At 48.8% G+C, this 18,350-nt stretch overlaps 8 protein-coding genes across 8 annotated transcripts; 6 read left to right on the forward strand and 2 right to left on the reverse strand.

The window, feature by feature from the left end:
• The first annotated feature begins 8 nt into the window (after positions 1-8).
• CC77DRAFT_1052730 (CBD9-like protein) lies at positions 9-1,496 on the forward strand. Its single transcript, XM_018527712.1, has 4 exons — positions 9-320; positions 374-637; positions 690-1,012; positions 1,064-1,496. Exons 1-4 carry the CDS (start codon positions 44-46, stop codon positions 1,487-1,489), a joined length of 1,290 nt encoding a protein of 429 aa, XP_018382580.1. The 5' UTR covers positions 9-43; the 3' UTR covers positions 1,490-1,496.
• Positions 1,497-2,348: 852 nt separating this feature from the next.
• On the forward strand, positions 2,349-3,515 carry CC77DRAFT_1023324 (hypothetical protein). Its single transcript, XM_018525641.1, has 3 exons — positions 2,349-2,598; positions 2,660-2,892; positions 2,957-3,515. Exons 1-3 carry the CDS (start codon positions 2,499-2,501, stop codon positions 3,305-3,307), a joined length of 684 nt encoding a protein of 227 aa, XP_018382581.1. The 5' UTR covers positions 2,349-2,498; the 3' UTR covers positions 3,308-3,515.
• Positions 3,516-4,303: 788 nt separating this feature from the next.
• On the forward strand, positions 4,304-6,931 carry CC77DRAFT_969580 (MFS general substrate transporter). Its single transcript, XM_018535791.1, has 3 exons — positions 4,304-4,833; positions 4,886-6,092; positions 6,143-6,931. Exons 1-3 carry the CDS (start codon positions 4,659-4,661, stop codon positions 6,504-6,506), a joined length of 1,746 nt encoding a protein of 581 aa, XP_018382582.1. The 5' UTR covers positions 4,304-4,658; the 3' UTR covers positions 6,507-6,931.
• Positions 6,932-7,065: 134 nt separating this feature from the next.
• Positions 7,066-10,969, forward strand: CC77DRAFT_1052733 (hypothetical protein). The gene is made up of 8 exons (XM_018527713.1): positions 7,066-8,148; positions 8,195-9,529; positions 9,591-10,008; positions 10,078-10,338; positions 10,437-10,517; positions 10,564-10,593; positions 10,652-10,777; positions 10,835-10,969. The coding sequence occupies exons 1-8, from the start codon at positions 7,364-7,366 to the stop codon at positions 10,910-10,912; spliced, it is 3,114 nt and encodes a 1,037-aa protein (XP_018382583.1). The 5' UTR covers positions 7,066-7,363; the 3' UTR covers positions 10,913-10,969.
• A 90-nt stretch (positions 10,970-11,059) lies between these two features.
• On the reverse strand, positions 11,060-12,438 carry CC77DRAFT_1064423 (Fic-domain-containing protein; the record flags this gene model as incomplete). Its single annotated transcript, XM_018528725.1, has 3 exons — positions 11,060-11,729; positions 11,787-12,107; positions 12,167-12,438. 3 exons carry the CDS (start codon positions 12,436-12,438, stop codon positions 11,060-11,062), a joined length of 1,263 nt encoding a protein of 420 aa, XP_018382584.1.
• A 1,336-nt stretch (positions 12,439-13,774) lies between these two features.
• Positions 13,775-14,673, forward strand: CC77DRAFT_1097621 (Ser/Thr protein phosphatase family protein; the record flags this gene model as incomplete). Its single annotated transcript, XM_018529904.1, has 1 exon — positions 13,775-14,673. One exon carries the CDS (start codon positions 13,775-13,777, stop codon positions 14,591-14,593), a length of 819 nt encoding a protein of 272 aa, XP_018382585.1. The 3' UTR covers positions 14,594-14,673.
• Positions 14,674-15,247: 574 nt separating this feature from the next.
• CC77DRAFT_281168 (hypothetical protein) lies at positions 15,248-16,273 on the forward strand. The gene is made up of 2 exons (XM_018531001.1): positions 15,248-15,352; positions 15,407-16,273. The coding sequence occupies exon 2, from the start codon at positions 15,423-15,425 to the stop codon at positions 16,095-16,097; it is 675 nt and encodes a 224-aa protein (XP_018382586.1). The 5' UTR covers positions 15,248-15,352; positions 15,407-15,422; the 3' UTR covers positions 16,098-16,273.
• A 127-nt stretch (positions 16,274-16,400) lies between these two features.
• On the reverse strand, positions 16,401-17,596 carry CC77DRAFT_280850 (hypothetical protein). Its single transcript, XM_018531000.1, has 3 exons — positions 17,234-17,596; positions 16,847-17,178; positions 16,401-16,795 (listed from the first exon to the last, which is right to left on the reverse strand). Exons 1-3 carry the CDS (start codon positions 17,402-17,404, stop codon positions 16,705-16,707), a joined length of 594 nt encoding a protein of 197 aa, XP_018382587.1. The 5' UTR covers positions 17,405-17,596; the 3' UTR covers positions 16,401-16,704.
• Positions 17,597-18,350: the final 754 nt, after the last annotated feature.

Here is an 18,350-nt window from a genome sequence, read left to right on the forward strand (position 1 = left end):
GAGATTTTGAACCTCCTTCTTGACGCAAGGACTTTCAGCAACTATGAAGCGACTCAACTTGTTCATCACATCGCTTTTCGCCGTAATCAATGTTTGCAGAGCATCAGACCCAGTGCAAACATGCCACATCGACTCAGGGCTATATTCGGATGCATGCATGGCAATAAAGACTGTCAAATCGCAGCATACAAGAGGACATGATTTGCTCATGACCTTTTCCGTCAAGTTCCATCAACGTAACGGCTGGGCAGCCTTTGGAGTTGGAGAGATCATGGATCGAGCTTTGATGTTTGTGTTATGGCCAGGAGAACAAGAAGGTGGTGAGTTGCCTCGTTATCTAATACCCGTATAAGGACTTGCTAAGATTGCGGAGACACTGTCTTGTCATTGCGCTCAACAGTTGGACACTACGCACCACATCCGCTCAAGAATCAGAGACAGGTTCACGTTCATAGGACGGAAGTTGATGAGAATGGCTTCCATGTCCTGCAGGCCACTTGTTACTCGTGTGAGACGGTCGGTTTAGGTCCACTGAACGCTACTAGCGAACAACAACCATGGTTGTTTGCCAGCAGCTCTATACAAAAGACCAGAACCAACGACCCAAACTTGAGGATGGATATGCATACAGATTATGGTAAGCTATAACTCTTTTAATCCTGAAAAAGCACTATCTGACTGTGACGAAGGTCTCAATTTCCTCAACATGGCGCATGCGATATCCACAAACCAGGCCGAGGAGTATCCAATAATCACTGGCGATCGTTCTTCGACTCATGCTCTGGGCTCTTCCGAGCTTCATACACCAGTGATCCGCTCCTCCATCAACATGTGGGACGCGCATGGAGCGATACTATCTTTTGCAGTCGTTCTCAACTGTATTGGAATTCTCTTGATCCGTAGCGGACTTAAGTGGGCGTTTCGTGGTCATTGGCTCGTGCAAGCACTCTCTGCCTCTGGTCTGTTAGCTGGCTGTCTCATTGGTGTCATGAAAAGCACACACCTATTTCAGGTATGTGGTCAATGGCGTCGACAGCATTCATGTATAGCTAACATCTCGAAGATTGGAAGTTTCACGTCGATACACAAGATGATTGGTCTTGCGATCGCTGTCGCAGTCCCGGTTCAGATCACATTCGGTTACAAACACCATATGAACTACGTCAAGTACGGAGAGCGGACTAGATCTTCCCTGGTTCATGTTTATCTTGGCCGCGCCCTCTTTCTAGCTTTGAACCTCAATGTCTTCCTTGGGCTTTCACATGGAAGGAAGAGCATCACGTTACGATGGCTCTGGGCAATGGTGGTTTCCATTGAGATGCTGGCAGTGGGTACGATGATGTTTGCGAAGCGCACCGACAACAAGAAGGGCTATGGGCATGTGGAAGGCGAGGAATTCGATCCGTTTGTGATTGGAGACGAGGAAGAGAAGCTGAGGGATCCTGAATCATTCGAAGAGGGATCTAGCAAGGGTAGCATTGCCTCCTAGGATTCGGTACTCAATGTTCGAGTGCGGAAGATCCCAGCGACACTCGAATGGCGAGATAGCTTATAATCAAGCACGTCTCCACAACCATACCAGTCTAACATGGCCATCGTCACCGTTATTTCCAGAAAATGAAATCTAAACGAAGTTCAGGCAACTTGTTGTTTTGTACAAAGCATGACTTTTTAAAACTAGTGCCTCGCTCTCGGGAATATATGCACGTCTTCGACCAGAGCGAGACACCCGTGTTCTAATCCTTGCTTGATGGATGGGCTAGCAAGATCATGGTGTCCACGTCCGCAGTACTGTGAACATGCACTGGAACTAAACTCGAACACCACTATATGCACGGTCTCAATACTGAATGTTTTCATTCTGGCCTATAGAAGGGATCGCACTAGTGCTCGTGTTCTTGACGTTCAATTTATTCGTCGCTAACTCGAACCATATGTGATAGACGTGTGAACAGATGTTCCACCCAGAGCAGCGAGATACGTCGTCATTCGTTGTGACTAATGACTAGTGTCGATGCTTGCGCAGACCCCACAAGGCTGTAGTAACAGAGTAAAAGTGATTGGTCCGTGCTGAGTAAGGTCCGATGATTAGCTGTCTATGAACAGTCATCATCCATTCGCGTAAGCGATCAGTCACGTCCTGTGTCATGGTAAGAATAAAGAATCCGTAAGGTAATCGCTTACCCTAACTTCAGCATGTAGACATTACCCGAAACCATCACTGAGTCTTGCGGATGTTCAGTAGAGTAAGGGTAAGCCAAAGTTGCACTGAGTAAGACACAATGAGGGTACCAGTGAGTAAGGCTCGGGAGAGTTGGGTTCGAACATCGCCGAATCGACACCTAGGTCCTTGGTGGTGCAGACTGGCTGGACAGCCTCGTCATACATAAGAAGAACATCCTACAACCGGCTGAACACCATCACAACGAAACGAACCATCAATTCACATTCCGACACGATCTTTCTAGCATCATCCGTCCTTCCCCTCATCCATCAATATGAAGTCGACTACCATTCTCTCTGTCCTGATGGGCATGACCACTCTCGTCTCTGCACTACCTGTTGCAGACGCCAATGGCCTTGGCCTCGTCGAACCCAGTAAGCAAGCCACACGACCTGGGTAGTGTTAAAAGTTTTCTAACCAACCTTATCGTTCCAGTTGGGCTTGCCAAGCGAATGCCTCAAAAGAAGATCGACGCAGTCGACGTTGAGAAGCGTCAAAAGAAGATCGACGCTGTGGATGTTGAGAAGAGACAGAAGAAGATCGATGCCGTCGACGTTGAGAAGAGGCAGAAGAAGATTGATGCAGTTGACGTTGAGAAACGCCAAAAGAAGATTGACGCCGTAGACGTCGAGAAGCGTCAGAAGAAGATCGATGCCGTTGACGTTGAGGTGAGCCATAACACTACGAAACCTACGCAAAACATAGGCTGACTTCGTACCTCCCCCTGCACAGAAGCGCCAAAAGAAGATCGATGCTGTCGACGTCGAGAAACGCGAACCTCAGAAGAAGATCGACGCCGTCGATGTCGAAAAGCGCCAGAAGAAGATTGACGCAGTCGACGTTGAGAAGCGCGAACCCCAGAAGAAGATCGATGCTGTCGATGTCGAGAAGCGTCAAAAGAAGATTGATGCTGTAGATGTTGAGAAGCGCCAAAAGAAAATCGACGCAGTTGACGTTGAGAAGCGTGAGCCTCAGAAGAAGATCGACGCCGTCGATGTTGAAAAGCGCCAGAAGAAGATCGACGCTGTTGATGTGGAGAAGCGCTCTCCTCAGAAGAAGATTGACGCCGTCGACGTTGAGTAAAGCACTACTCTCATTTTCACAGATCGTCGGTTCTGTGAACAATCACGCCCAGCCTACAAGATTGCTTGGGATCATGACTTGGATGAATGACGAGGAATTGGACGACAGACGGTAGTTGACAGATATGGTTGGGCATGATGTTAGGGTGGATGCGAGGTATCTTGTAGCCTAGTCCACTCGTTTGGTCGTACTTTGAGAAATTGACTTTGTTTTCTTCGATTGTAGTGGTGCCCGAAAGTTATGCATTTACCTGCTTTCTTGCATTGGAGAGATCAAGTGAAAGGAAAGGACAAGCTACTCAACGCGGCCCACAAGAATCTTATCGTTCAGCGAGGCTCCTTCTGCGACCGCATGGTACGACAGCATATCTGGAAGTGATGTTCTTGGTATGTGACGATGGCATCTTTGTCCACAGCCTAAACTGTCCGGAGGGGCCGGGAATCTTAATTTTGGGTATATCAGCCTTAGAATCCGGAATGTCAGCCCTAGTATACCTCAACGGCCAAATCCTTGAAACTTCAAGGGACGAAGGGACGACAACCAAGTGCATACCCTGGAAGTCTAGACTTTTCCGGCGGAGATATACATTCCCACCCCTTGCAAGCCAATAGAAAACTCTGCAGTTGCACTCGTGCTCGCAAACTTCAATGTTTCTGCATCGGAAAGCGCCCGCAGGAGGCGTCCATCGTGCATCGGCGTTCAGCGAACATGTGGAGGTGGAAAGGAAGAAAATTTGATGCTTGATGGCATCTCATCTGCACGGTTACCAAAGCTCCTGTCCGCGGCTGACTCGCGCGTTTATTGGTTGTAGCTGGCAGCAAGCTTCACGATCGAGCTTCGCAGTATCCCATCTTCACAACAAAGGCAAACTTTGGAATGCAGAAACCTGCGTGTGATTGAATATAGATCGTCAGTATGAGCGCATTACTCTCACAGTTACAGCTCACACGTGGTATAAAACTGCGTAATAGAATCCTTAAAGCCCAGCATTTGTGATCACGCGCGAACCAGCGCGTCGGATTGTCAGCGCCTTCATGCACCCGGGCTGCAGGCCAGCAAGTCCCCGCTTTGCGCCATTCGACGCTGTACTTGTGGTATATAGGACCCTGCTTCCCATAATTTTGTGCGCCACGGGATACTCAATCGCGGACTTTAGTTCCGTGGTGCTTTTGTCAAGGTAGTTTGGTTGGCCAATTGCTTGCGCCGAGGTTCCTGAAAAGAAAGATCGCGAAGTCATACCCGGGTGAACTTCAAACGCCAGCTGGAGAGCTTCTGGACTACAACTTCCGTTCTCATCTGAGGGCAATACATCGATATTTTCTATTGTAAGAGAGGAGGAATTTAGCCCACCATGTCGCTCTCGCAACGAGTGACGTCGATAGAGGAGCATGAGCCGTGGAGTAGAGAGGCAAGCCCGGACTCTAGGCACCGGAAAATGAGCTTCAACCCAGTCGGCACATGGACGGAGCAAACTGGCGAAGAACCAACAATAGGCGCATTCGAAGTGCCCAAGTGGAAGAGACTGCGTATGTATCATATGCTGCATGGCATGGGCACACAGAAGCTAATGTTGCGTAGTCCAGGTCTTACTCGCCGTTATCTACTGCCTCTTCGCCGCCGGTGTCGTCTTCGGTTACGCCGCGATAAAACCCGTACTGCTTGAGGAGGGTGTATACAGAGATTACTGCACAAAGGAAGAACTGGATCAAGATGTACACGTCTGCTACGAACAGGAGCTCCGGCTCAACCTCATGTTCACGATTGCCGCTGTATCCACGAACGTCGTCGCGCTTCCTGTCGGTACAATCCTCGATCGCTTCGGACCACGCGTGTGCGGTATAACTGGGGCGATATCTATAACGATTGGCGCATTGCTTTTCGCGTTCGCAAAGGAATTGCCCCTTGATGGTTATATCCCTGGATATCTGTTCATGGCGTTGGGCGGACCGTTCATCTTCATTTCATCGTTCCAACTCAGTAACACATTCCCGCAATACTCTGGACTGATCTTGGCACTTTTGACTGGAGCTTTCGATACTTCGAGCGCGATCTTTCTGATGTACCGACTTATCTACCAAGGTACAGACGGTAACTTCTCGATCAAGAAGTTTTTCCTTATCTATCTTATCGTTCCGGCCTTTATCCTTGCGGTGCAAGTCCTTTTCATGCCATCGGTGTCTTACAAGACAGTTGGTGAACTCGTTACCAGTGCAGAGGAGGAGCAGGTCATCCACGACTCTGACGACGAGATTGAAGATGCCGCGACGGTTCGAAGCATACAGGATGCGCGACGAGCACATCGCGACAGCATTGTCAGCGAAATCACATCTTTGCTTGGCACCAAAGACGGCAAGAAGCAAGCCCAAGAGGAAGACAAGAAGAAGAATATCTCAGGTGTTTGGGGAGCGCTACACGGTCGCACCGCCAGCCAACAGATCCGCACTCCTTGGTTCATTCTTATTACACTGTTCACTGTCCTCCAGATGACGCGTATCAACTACTTTGTCGCCACAATCCGGACGCAGTACACTTACCTTTTCCATGACTACAACAAGGCGGTTGAGATCAACAACTTCTTCGATGTTGCACTTCCAGTCGGCGGTGTCTTGTCAGTTCCATTTATCGGTCTGCTTCTCGACAACACAAGCACTACCTTTACACTATCTTTACTCGTCACCGTGGCGACAACTATCGGAGTACTGGGTGTGATTCCGGAGACATGGGCCGCATACGCCAACATCATCCTCTTTGTGCTATATCGACCTTTATACTACACCGCAGTCTCGTAAGTCATCCCTCCACCACATTTTAACCTTCTACTGACACCTATCCCAGCGATTATTCCGCCAAGGTCTTCGGCTTCGCCACCTTTGGCAAAGTCTACGGCCTCATCATCTGCCTTGCCGGTGTCCTCAACTTCTCGCAATCTGCCCTCGACGCTGCTACGCATAAGACCTTCAAGAACGACCCTGTACCTATCAACGTCATCTTGCTCAGCTTGGCGCTGCTTGTCGGTCTCGCACTTGTGGCATTTGTGTGGCGCAAGAGTCATAAGATTCAACGAGAGAACATTGAAGAGGAGGCTGAGGAAGCGAGGGAGACACTTATGCCGAATGCTAGTGAAATAAATGGATACGGATCGATGAATGGAAGTGGGACAGCGAGTCCTGGCGAGGAGGATAGAGGCAGGAGGATGTGAATGTGAGGTGTGTCTTTCCTGGTATCTAACTTGCTATTTGCGTTTTCTTTTCTCAGCATGTATGGCATGGCAAGGCGCTGGATGGATTTCTGCTGTGCGATTTTCAAGAACAGGGTCACGCATGACGAAATGAGTCGCACGAGTTTTACCGAGAATGCCAAATTTGCTATGATGATAGCCCTTCGCTGTGAGTACCTGCGATAGTAACGATGTACTAAAGCATAGGCCAAGGACCGTTTCCATACAAGATCAGGCCTCCAGCGGACGCAAGGGCACATTCTGTATCGTGGTGGACAGCAACGCTGACTGATTCGAGGTAGAGACTATCCGACGACCTTTTCCGCCGCGACGAACTCGAGTGCATGTATCACCCTTCAATTGTAGCCTAAAATAGAATTTTGAACCACTGGTTGCGTGGATTCCGGTCATATTTCAGATTTCTTAAGCGCTGGGGGGCTGACCGCTGTGGTGTTGTTGAGCGCCACCTGCAGATAAGTGGTCGCAGCAACTCATGATCGGCGTAGCAGCTGCCCTGCGCCATCATCTCACCTTTAGGACACCTAAACAACGTCGCGATTCACCTTCCCCCCACTCTCCCCTTCCCTACACGCTACGCATGCAACTACGGCGTTTTCGCCTGCTGAATCGACCTTGCTAGTCCCCCTCATCGTGACATCGACTTTCGACCTGTGCTACACCACATCCTTCCAGCCTCAGCCTTGGCCGCCTAAACTGAGAATGTGGTGTCATTTTGACGCCATATAATCACATTTTGGCGTGCGTATCATCCATCTATCGACGGAACAGCGTAGATCGTGCATACTGTAGCTGATTGCTAGAGCTTCAGAGCGGCCAAAATGGAGCCTAATCAGGCTAAAGTCAATCAGTTGTTGAAATGGCTCGATGATGGTGGTGCTGAAATACACACAAGACCTGGGTCGGAAAGACTTCCTGGACCCTTCAAGTGGATTCCGGAAACATCTCAGTTTGAGAGCTGGCTTAGCGATGGACCACCCACTCTGCTCCTTGTGGGACGACCCGGTTCTGGAAAAACTATGGCCGCGTCTCTCGTCGTGGATACGCTCCTGCACCAGGACAACCTTGAACGTAGGGTTGGCGTTGCGTTTCTTCACGTGGGCACCGGTGAAAGGAGACGTAACGGGATGCAACTGTCACGAAGCTTACTATATCAGCTTGGACAACAACTTGCCTCATCGTATATGCGTAGCCGCAGCCCACCGCGCATGGAAGATGTCTTGGATCCCCTGCGTGAGAGAAACCCATACCCGTCCATGGTAGATATGGTGTCCCAAATACTTCCTGAAGTGATTAGCAAGTTTGATCGGGTCTACGTCGTGGTGGACGAATTGGACCAGATGACCGAATATCGCGGCTCACTGCGCTCGAGCCTTGTCAAGCTGAGAAGGAATAATCTGAGATTATTCCTTACTACCCGTCACAGTCCAGGCACGAAAGGCAGGCTTCACAAGGCTCCGCAGATATCGATTGCCGGCGCCAACACTGGAGAAGACTTGGACACTTACGTCACGCAAAGGCTGGCTGATTTGCCTAGATTTGTTCGCAATAGACCGATACTACAAACTTTGGTGAAAGAAAGAGTTATTGAAGACGCTAACGGATTGTGAGTGACCACTTTTGAGCTACAAGCTTGTCTAACAAGCTTCCAGGATACTCGCTGCAAAACTTCTCATGGACGGACTTATGAATACGAGAGGCGCCAGAATAAAACTTAGACTGACATCTACCGGAGACCTCCTCGGGGAGCTGTATGATAGGTTCATTGCGAGGATTCAAGAGCTCGACGATGCCGAACAGGACTTTGCCAAAGAAACTTTGGCGTGGCTTCTCCTCGTGAAGAGACCTATGCGAGAAGCTGAGATGCGACACATCCTTCAAAGAGATCAAAACACCTCCCTGTCGGATGCAGATGATGCTCCGGACTACGAACAAGTTTTGGAGCTGTGCGAGGATTTCAATATTCTAGTTGACGTCAGGGGCGGCAATTGCCTTGACGTGCACCCTCCGGCTTCGGATTATCTCCTGCGAACCCTGAATTCCTGGTGTCCGGATGCCAATATGAGGGTTGCTAAACGGTGTCTGGTATATCTTATCTTGGAAGACTTCAAGAATGGCCCTTGTAAGACGGATGTCGAGTTTGAGTCAAGGTTGGAACACCATGCTTTGTATGAGTATACGGCACAGCACTGGGCGGAGCATCTCCATGGTTTGCAAAATTTGCCGATGGATCTCGTCCGCCTGTTTCTGTTGGATGAAGAAAAAATCGCCTCAGCAACCCAGGTCATATCAGTACTACACCAGAAGCCACTGGGACCAGGCTATAGTCAGAAATTTGATCCCCCTGGAAGCGGCTTTCATGTCGCAGCGCGACTGGGATTGACATCTGTTTTAGCTTCTCTGCTTGGAGAAGAGCAACAGTGGCTAGCTATGGTGGATACAAAAGGGCGAACCCCACTATGGTGCGCGATCGAGAACGACCAACAGGAGACTATGGAATTCCTAAGTCGTATCGATCGAACAACGTTTACGCTGCTACTGGATAAGGCGCGAACATCATTGGCTAATACCTTGCTCCGGGTTGCTGCAACAAGAATCAAAGATCTGCATTCAAATACTGCTTTACACATCGGTGTCATGCGCCAAGATTTGGAGATCATGCGACTCTCGCTCAATTTTGGCGTTGATGTCGATGCGAAAGGTGTGAATGGCTACTCGGCCATTGGGTTGGCCATTAAACAAGCCCGCAAATCTGGACAAGTCGATGCCATACATCTGTTACTTGAACACTCTGCAAGTACGGCACAACTTCGCGTCTCGGATTGGGAAGAGGCATTTGAGGAAGCTTATCCAGTCTCTGGGTTATTCAGTCAAAATATAATTGAGCTCTCAGAATATGAAACAGGAGGAACGAAAATTGGGTTTTTCTCATCGCACAACTTCGACTTGGTCGATCATCCAGTACCGCCCGCTGCGAGAAGACTGCTGTAAGTGTCGGCCCAAACCTTGTCTAGGCTCACTCCGCAACCTACTGACTTCGAGCAACAGAATATATTGTGACTCTGGAAATTTGCCTAAACCGTATCTGAATAGCACCTCGTCGTTTGAGGAGACAAGGATTGCAGATAACTACGCAGTTACAATAATCCAGGTGTCCCCTGACGTACCAAATCGAGCTTATCAAGGGCCGTATTACCGATTTGAAGTCGGGACGCCGTCGTCAATGTACATAAAACACGATGGGTCTTTCGGGTTCGGATTGGAGAGATTGATGATCAGTTGGAATGTGGGAGTACGTCCAGATTTCTCTGGCAACGATCGATGGATCAGCATGGACCACGGTAGTACGCTCTCTGACGGTTCGATACCAAGCAGTGGACTAGCGTTTGTCGAGATCTTGGTGAATGAACTCAGAACACATTGGACCGGAATTTGTCGTAACGTCGATCAATATCTAATGGATTGTGTAAGTCAGACTACTCCATGTTACCTAACCACAAGATCAAAGAACGCTGACCAATCTGATCTCGTGTAGCGTTTGAATATTCTCAAACAAAATGGAGGACATCGTTATCTCATCCGCCGTCTTTTGAATGATGCAACTACATGGATCAATTTTCGTCACCGACTTCTCACCCAGGTGGAGGCCATTCGAAAGTTCTGCAATGAATATGAGAATCAAGGTTATGAAGATCAGGCTTCCAAAGTAGTCGTGTACACTATCAGCGATTTTGAAGATGTTATCAAATCACGATTTGACGAGTTTGATGCGGTATCATCTGCGCTTATTCAGTTGGTAAGTATTATGCTAATGCAGCACCCACGCCTGCCTATGACCCAACCCACGTCTATCTCTTCAGATTGACAATATCAAAGTCGCTAAGAAGCATTTAGGAATTCAATTTGGTATCTATCAGAGAAGCGCAAAGGTCTACTTCGCTGAATATAAGCCTGAAGCGACTTAGCTGGATTACGGTAAGTGCAGCACCGTCTCGAGTTGCAGACACGACTAACTTTATAGTTCATCTTCCTACCACTCACATTCGTTGCGGTACGTGATACGCGTGATCAACAATTACCGACTGAGTTTCGTTGCTGATCCCAATCAGGGCTTGTTTGGCATGAATGTCAACATTCTGGCAGACAATCCACCATGGTGGTGGTACCTAGTATTCATGTTCCTTACGCTAAGTCTAACAATGCTCGTATGGCTAACATGCCGAAAATTCCCTGACGTAAGTGGCTGCGACGTCTCATTGAGCTCGCCGCATTATGCTAACGGGTTTCGCCAGTTGGAGGACAAAGTGAACGAGAAGTTCCCCTGGCTCAAGCCAGATCGTGCTCGTCAGAAATTTGGACCTGTAGAGTAGTATTCGTTGTCGTAAGAGAAGAAGGACAAGTGATGAGATAGTGGTGATCGGTCTGCCATTAAATTGGGGAAAGGCTACCTAATTCAAGTTCACATAATCGACTATCTAATGGCCTGATCATACTCTGCAAGAAACCGAGTGTAAGATTCAACTTTTCTTTGGCATAAGTTTGGCCTTCATCCGTCGCAACGTATTCTTCGCTTCTGTCAGAACCAAGCTTCCAAGAGCTCCTGCATGACCTCCGACTTCTGTAGATTCCCGAGCAATGTCGAGATATTCATCGCGACTCTGATCATGCTCGCCAACGTTGGCCACGATGCCGGCATACTTAATGAGTATGGCATTGAGCACCAAGCGACACATGCGTCCGTTTCCGTCTCGAAAGGGGTGGATGTTGACGAAGCGGTCGCAGTACTCGGCGGCGAGAGCAAAAGGGTCAAATCGCCCGAGCTTGACTGCTGCATCAAGATCTTTCTCCAGCTTCCGAACCATTGACCGCATAGCAGCAGGTATGGTATTGGCCTTTGGTAGTGCCATAGCACCCACGAAGACATCTTCGGTGCGGTAAGATCCGCCATGCTCTTTGTTGCTGAGAAACCCCGCGCTTCCAGACCCGATGCCGTTGACGAGGATTTGATGGGTTTCTTTGATGAGTTCCTCACTTATCATCATGTCGTTGGTGACGAAGGAGGTTACGATGTGGTAGAAAGCTGCTGCATGTTGGACAACTTCGCGCCTGCTCCTGACAATATGGTTTGGAGCAAACTCCATGTCTTTCAAAACTAGTTTTTCCAACTTGGCTTGATACTCCGGAGTCCTTTAATGCACATGTTAGCCGGCAATCAAAATGAATTCTCGGTCGATGGTGACATACCTCTCACTGTACTCCAGCCCAGTCACTCCCTCAAAGACCATGCGGCAATACTCCATAGTCTCGTCGAGACCAAGACCCTTCCGGGATTTCTCGTTCGAGCCATGAACGACTTTCGCCATCTCTTCCATCATGATGCTCGCGAGTTTGTCTTTGTTCTCTTCTAGCGTGACAACATAATGGTGGATTTCATCCATCATGTTCGAAACCAGCTGGAAGTCATCGGTCTTGTCCACTGGCAAATTCTCAACGCTACTATCGCGTGCCCAATTGTCACCGTGCTGACGATACAGGTCGCTCATCCGAAGAGTAACGCTAGGAGATCTGTCGTAAATTACATTAGCATACGCTTCAACATGTGAATTTTCCTTTGAAAAACTTACAAATTGCGATGTTCTTGATCGCCAGGAGCATCGATGCTAACATCGGACCCCGAGAAGGAGGGCGGCCAACGTTGCGACAGAGAACCTCGAAGAGAAGAGTGACCGGACGCCTCGGAACCTTGCGTCTGTGGCCTATCCCTATTTCTGCCAACAGTCGGAGAGGTGCTACTAGGTTCGATGTTGAGACCTTCGAAAAGGCCAGTCAACGATGGTCGAGGATGCCTAGATCGAGGCGACTTAGGTGATCCTGGTACGTTCTCTTGTGATGCCATGATAGTGACTGATAATAGTGGTAGTTGGTAAAGTGAAGAATTTGTTCAGAAGATGGAGTCAGACAGTTAAGAGAAGCTGTCGAAGTTGAGAAATGGTTCAAACGTGCAGAGCTCAGATACATGTCTGCTTGATTATCCCTGAACGAACAATAGTGTCTCCTGAAGCTCGTAACAGCTATTGACGCATGGCTTGTACAATAGGTTCTAGTCAAAAGGACAATAGAATCTCCCTTTCACTTGATGTTGACACTTCACAATAGCAGCCGTAACTTCAAGTGAACCCGAGTTTTCGGAATAGGATAACGCATGACTACGAATCAGAACGGTTAGGCACCAGTAAATAAGAGCGCGAAGTACTTATTCTAATCTGTAACACGCCTATAATGCCCAACTGAGATGGCCTTTATCAGCGTAATCACCGCGACTGCTCTTTCGCAAGAACATCAGTCCTTGTCACTTGGACAAACTCTACGAAGATTGACTTATCATAATTCAATTTCGTTGTATCGTGGCTTTGTCCTTCTAAGCGCTGTAGCCGTGTGATGAGGCGCTTCGATGACCATTTCATTTCGACATACTAGGACTTCGATCATGAGAATCACAATAATCCAGGGGACGTAAGTTCTCTATAAAGCCTGTTGTACATAAAACACTGTAAATTCGGCGGTAGTTATTGGCTCGTCGTCACCGTTGAGAGCTGATGTAGACATGGTACAATGCCGTAATCTCCCACACTGTGGCTGTGGCTCCTACCAAACATGTTCCAAAAACACCCTGGCTAGACTTTTCCAAAAGGCAACGTGTCTCAGTGAACCATGATGCGTTGATGTATCCAAGACATGATTGGAGGATGCATCGCTAATGAAGAAGGAACAGCCATCTCATGTTGTTATTGGTACCTTCCATACCCCCTAGCGTACTGCCTATATAGCCAGAATCATCCGGCGCATGAATCCATCACTCCTATACTCCAACAACTAAGACAGCATTTTCGTGTCATATCATTTATTGAACACTTCTATTGCGATACGATACAGTGTAACTCGACAGCGTTGTGCCTGCGTCTTATCACCAGCACGTCCATCATATCAATATCGTTTGTTGAAACTCGCTTACATTACCAAGGTTCGAGAAATCATTGTATGGATGAACCGTACTATGCCGCTCCGTGTGACTCACAAGTATTAGAGAGTATGAAACGTTTCACTCTTTGATGAAAGCTTTCTACACCAGTCTCACCGTGCTATCTTCAACAAAGGTACGACTGTCCACACCGGTACGGTCCCCATCACCAATCTACTCAATACTACCATCTCCATACCGCCCTACATCCAATATGGTATCTTCAGTCCGCTTTCTCACGACTTCCGACACCCATGGAGCATGGCCTTATTCATCATCTAACCCGGCGCCAAAAGTCGACGTTCTCTTACACTGCGGCGATCTAACACAAGTCGGCGGTCTTCCTAGCTTCAAACGCGCGATAGAAGATATCAAATCGGTCGATGCGGAACTGAAACTCGTCATCGCTGGGAACCACGATCTTGAGCTTGACGAGAGCTGGGTGCGTGAGAACATGCCGGAAGACATGGCCGATCATCTAGCATGTGTCACATTCATGAAGGAGCAGAAGATTCATGGGATTCACTACCTTGACGAAGGTACACACACATTCACTCTCCAAGACGGACGACAATTCAGTGTATATGCAAGCCCCTACACACCCGAGTTCAACGGATACGCTTTCGCATATGGTAAAGAGGAGGATAGGTTCAATATCGGTGCGAACTCGGCAGCCGCTGGGGTCGATATCGTCATGACACATGGTCCTCCGCTGTTTCCAGTAAATCAAGAATACGACCTAGATGTTGGTCAGGACGGAACGCACTGCGGTTGCGAGAAGCTTGCAAACGCTGTGCAGAGAGTCAAGCCGAGGCTGCATTGTTTTGGACATCTCCATGAAGGTCGAGGCGCCATGCGTGTTGGCTGGACCGACAATGCACAAAGTGGAACCAAGGTTGCATCGATGAAGTGGATAGAGGATGAAGGAGCGATTATCACGGTTGAGAGAGATTCGGCGGGAAGCGAGTCGCTTCTTGTGAACGCAGCTATGCATGGGCCAGGAAGAGGCTGGCTGGTGGATCTCATATTGTAACCATTAGGCACGGGCGCGGGAGGTTCAGAATAGCAGCTCGAGAGGCAAAAGGGCAAAACGACCCATGCTGTAAGGCGCTCCGACCAGCATAATAGGGTGGCCGGGGTTATCGCAGCGGCTCAAGTGTCAAAGTGAGATGATGCGCGTGCTAGGAGCGGATCGACGCGTTGACGACGCGCCGTGCGCGATAGCTGTACGCGTGTCGCATCAAGGAAACCACGACAAGAGACATCACATTCTCCATTTGATGCTAACAAATCTTTTCACATACAACCACATATGAAGCTCAGCAGTGTTTGGACGGCAGATCGTGGTTCTCGATCACGAGCTTTGTGTGTTGAGCGCGATGTTTGTGGATTACGACAACGGGCTGACAGCCGCTGCGACAACGATTCAAGCGCATCTCGAAGCCACTACTCAGACATGCATCGTTACTCAATTGTTACTATTTAGTTTCTGCTCAGAAACTAGGCATCGCAAGTTCTTAGTAGAGAGCGCATCGGTCCGCAGCCGAAAAGCTTACTCATGCTGACTGTACTCTTCATCATGATGAGAAGAAGCGACGTACCAGAGGGCTTATCGCATATCTATGTCATACTCTAGGCTGCATCATGGCAGCAATTCTGAGGCTTACACATTTTCTTGACCTTATCATTTTGGGTACATGCTAGTGTCGAAGGACAAACTTGCTCACGCTCGCGACTTCGGCGATCTTCCAGAACATACAACAGTCCGCTTGTAGGTTGCAGGAATCTGGCGGTAATTTTTACCATCTTCGATTGAACTCCCGTCAATAGACTGATGATTGAATAGATTTCCGTCCAAGAATATGTCTCCAAATCAGTCATACAATGACGACAAGCAGACGGAGAGCTCGCATGACAGTTCGCATGAAGAGAGGCTATTACTAGAACCGCAAAGCTTGAAGCTCTTGCCTTCCAAGAGCGGAGACTGGAGAAGAAGCATCACCTTACATGCTGTCGTCTTCCTACTCGCGATAGCAATCACAACCCTCCTTGGGTACCTCATCCGTCCATTCCCCCCACAGCCACCACGCATGAAAACCCTTGACTGCGGCACAAATTCTACCACCGCCCGAGCAAACAACTGCACTTACGACGTCCTCTCCAACATCTGGGTGCCAAACCCATGCATCGACCACAAGAACCTAGACGACTTCAAGCGTCTCGCCAAATGGCAAGCGTACGAGACACGTGAAGCCAAGCGCCTCCTTACCGAAGACGAGATGGGCGACGTGGTTGCGCCGAATACTTACTTTACGGAGATTCGGGAGCACATGGTGCACTGCGCGCTCATGTGGCGACGACTACATCGCGGCTATCAGGAAGACCAGAAGTACCTCGATCTTCATGTGAGAGCGTTGACGCATACGAAACACTGCTCGCAGCTCATGATTGATTATCTGGAGAAGCCGAGATCGGTCATGGATCTCACCGTGTCGCAAACTTCACCAGGCTTTTCGGTTTGTCACCTTCCAGTTTGAGATTATCGAGGGGCAGATATTGGAAGTCGGAAGGTTCGCAAGGTTGTGCCGTTTTCATGTGTGCCAGGTGGCTATAGGCTCATCTGAGGATTTGATAGAAAATGTTCTCTCTGATCAATCTCTCGACAGGCCCACGTATTGTGCGTGCGGTGTGGTTATAGCGTCAATCTATGGAACGAAGAAAGAGATGGAAGGTCATATGACGACAGCGATAAGTAGCTCAGTAAGCGAGCGAGGACGGAGTCAAAAAGTGGCAGGAATGACTGGAGTGAATTTTATTGATCACAGTAGCACACACATAGTATAGTAGACTCATAGAATCGTATTCTTATAGGGCAACTAGGCCCAAAACTATCCATTAGGATTATCGACATTCAATGTCTGAAGAAGAGAACAGAAATGATGATAGACGACTCCAAACTCCCTCGCAATGCAGACTATTTTTGCGTTTTTGACAGATAAAAGAAAGACATGAGTTTTTTGTGTTGATAGTGTGGAGGAGGAGGAGGAGGAACTGGCAGACAGCGCTATTGTCAGGCGCATTCCTTTTTCGACTGCTGAGTCGTTGTGTCTCGTGGCTGTATAGAAGGCCGGAGATTCTTGATGCTTAAGCCTCCTCGACGGTCTTGGCAGGCTTCTTCATGTTGTTCTTGTACCAAAGCGTAGGCAGAAGAGCGCAAGAAACAGTGAAGAGTACGCTGAGCTATGTTAGTACTCGAACGACTCTAACAAACACGATCGAAACTTACCAAAGCGCGATAGCCATGCCCCAGACAGTCTTGGCCTGGAAGCAGTTGCTCCTCGTAACACCCGCCCAATGACCCAAGCTGCTCGTGCTCTTGTTCAGGTTCTCAACCGTCGCCGTGACAAAAGCGTTGGCGTACATCGTGTCAACTTCTGCGGAAGACTTGCCGATGACGTAGCAGTTGAGGAAAGACATGGGTTTACCCAGAGTGACAGCGCAGACGATGAAGGCGATGAGGATTAGGGAGTCGACGCCTGTCATGACCAGGAGACCGAGGTTGGCTTGCGACCAGTAGTAGCCTACACTGACCATGATGTAGAGGGCTGCGATACATGTCTGAGAAAGCATGTTAGAAATGGAGTAGGAATCGAGAAGCGATATGTGTACTTACCACGCTCAGTGTGCCGACGAACTCTTTGGGGGGCTCGACACCGGTTGTGACGATCATTTGGATGAAGTTGGAGCAGATGCCGATGATTAGGATCATGCAGATTGCCTGGAGGACGCGGGCGCCAAGGAACATCTTGCTCAAAGGCATGGCGTTGTAGCTGGGGACAGGCATGTTGGTGGACTAAAGTTGGATGTTGTAAGGTCGATGTGGCTAAGGATCCGATGGAGACGGAAGTAGACAGACGAAGCGATTGATGCAGCAAGGAATGGATAGCGGTCTGCACAGCAGAAGAGAGTATGTCGTAGTAGGAAAGACCGTTGAATAAATGAGACCCAGATAGGAAACAAGGAAATAAGGAAACAAGAGGAAAAAAAGACGAAAAGAGAAGTGAGTTGTGATGAGCTGGTTGATGATGTGTTTGATGATGTTACTACCACGCTACGTCCAGCTCATCTTATACAAGTGAGAGTTGTATGCCATCTCAACAACATGTCGAAAAGAGTAAGGTCGAAATCGCTGCTATTCTTGCTCATCGTGTGTCTGGACCACAGTGGTTTCATGGCATCTCGAGTAGTCGCTGCGTGGGCCAATCAGCGTCGAGAAGCGGCACTTTCAGAAAATGTCCGAGCTGGCGCGCATCAGTGCGCCAGCGGTTACCGCATTGACAATCCAGGCCATCAAGTCTGGGGAAGCCATTCAGGTACATAGAATCACAGCGGTACCTGAAGAATGTGGAGCCACAGTTTGATGTCAGAATCGACTGGGTGAGAGGTTCTGTAGCGGCTGTCGCTTTACTTCCGCGGTCCCACATCGACCTCCCGCCCTACCTCGCGCGCGGGAGCTATCTGTTGAGGCTCAATCAGATGTGAGGAAAGTTGAAACATTGTTTGAGAGAATAGTTCTGTGCTTTGGTGATGGCGTTGCTGAAGAGACGCGTGTGGTGATGAGAGGACAGCGAGGCTACATGCGTCAATGCTTTGCTATGGAATTGGTGGTACCTCGTTGGTATTGGTTAGCTGATCTTTGCGTACGATTCAGATAGGTCTTCGCGTCAAACGTAGGAAGTGAGGCTTCAATGATGCAGAGTTGTGCTGGGTGCCTGGTGGCTGTCATAGTG

This window comes from Alternaria alternata, assembly GCF_001642055.1.
Source record: "Alternaria alternata strain SRC1lrK2f unplaced genomic scaffold CC77scaffold_19, whole genome shotgun sequence".
NCBI lineage: Eukaryota > Fungi > Ascomycota > Dothideomycetes > Pleosporales > Pleosporaceae > Alternaria > Alternaria alternata.

What these genes read in the sequence shown, in the direction of transcription:
- CC77DRAFT_1052730 (XM_018527712.1), top strand. Translation starts at nt 44, where the DNA reads ATGAAGCGACTCAACTTGTTCATCACATCGCTTTTCGCCGTAATCAAT. An exon ending in GGATATGCATACAGATTATG is followed by an intron (nt 638 to 689) that starts GTAAGCTATAAC and finishes ACTGTGACGAAG; the next exon opens with GTCTCAATTTCCTCAACATG. An exon ending in AAAGCACACACCTATTTCAG is followed by an intron (nt 1,013 to 1,063) that starts GTATGTGGTCAA and finishes AACATCTCGAAG; the next exon opens with ATTGGAAGTTTCACGTCGAT.
- CC77DRAFT_1023324 (XM_018525641.1), top strand. Translation starts at nt 2,499, where the DNA reads ATGAAGTCGACTACCATTCTCTCTGTCCTGATGGGCATGACCACTCTC. An exon ending in CCTTGGCCTCGTCGAACCCA is followed by an intron (nt 2,599 to 2,659) that starts GTAAGCAAGCCA and finishes TTATCGTTCCAG; the next exon opens with TTGGGCTTGCCAAGCGAATG. An exon ending in TCGATGCCGTTGACGTTGAG is followed by an intron (nt 2,893 to 2,956) that starts GTGAGCCATAAC and finishes CCCCCTGCACAG; the next exon opens with AAGCGCCAAAAGAAGATCGA.
- CC77DRAFT_969580 (XM_018535791.1), top strand. Translation starts at nt 4,659, where the DNA reads ATGTCGCTCTCGCAACGAGTGACGTCGATAGAGGAGCATGAGCCGTGG. An exon ending in GCCCAAGTGGAAGAGACTGC is followed by an intron (nt 4,834 to 4,885) that starts GTATGTATCATA and finishes AATGTTGCGTAG; the next exon opens with TCCAGGTCTTACTCGCCGTT. An exon ending in TTATACTACACCGCAGTCTC is followed by an intron (nt 6,093 to 6,142) that starts GTAAGTCATCCC and finishes CACCTATCCCAG; the next exon opens with CGATTATTCCGCCAAGGTCT.
- CC77DRAFT_1052733 (XM_018527713.1), top strand. Translation starts at nt 7,364, where the DNA reads ATGGAGCCTAATCAGGCTAAAGTCAATCAGTTGTTGAAATGGCTCGAT. An exon ending in ATCAATATCTAATGGATTGT is followed by an intron (nt 10,009 to 10,077) that starts GTAAGTCAGACT and finishes GATCTCGTGTAG; the next exon opens with CGTTTGAATATTCTCAAACA. An exon ending in CATGCCGAAAATTCCCTGAC is followed by an intron (nt 10,778 to 10,834) that starts GTAAGTGGCTGC and finishes GGGTTTCGCCAG; the next exon opens with TTGGAGGACAAAGTGAACGA.
- CC77DRAFT_281168 (XM_018531001.1), top strand. Translation starts at nt 15,423, where the DNA reads ATGTCTCCAAATCAGTCATACAATGACGACAAGCAGACGGAGAGCTCG.
- CC77DRAFT_280850 (XM_018531000.1), bottom strand. Translation starts at nt 17,404, where the DNA reads ATGCCTGTCCCCAGCTACAACGCCATGCCTTTGAGCAAGATGTTCCTT. An exon ending in TCGTCGGCACACTGAGCGTG is followed by an intron (nt 17,179 to 17,233) that starts GTAAGTACACAT and finishes ATGCTTTCTCAG; the next exon opens with ACATGTATCGCAGCCCTCTA. An exon ending in GGCATGGCTATCGCGCTTTG is followed by an intron (nt 16,796 to 16,846) that starts GTAAGTTTCGAT and finishes AACATAGCTCAG; the next exon opens with CGTACTCTTCACTGTTTCTT.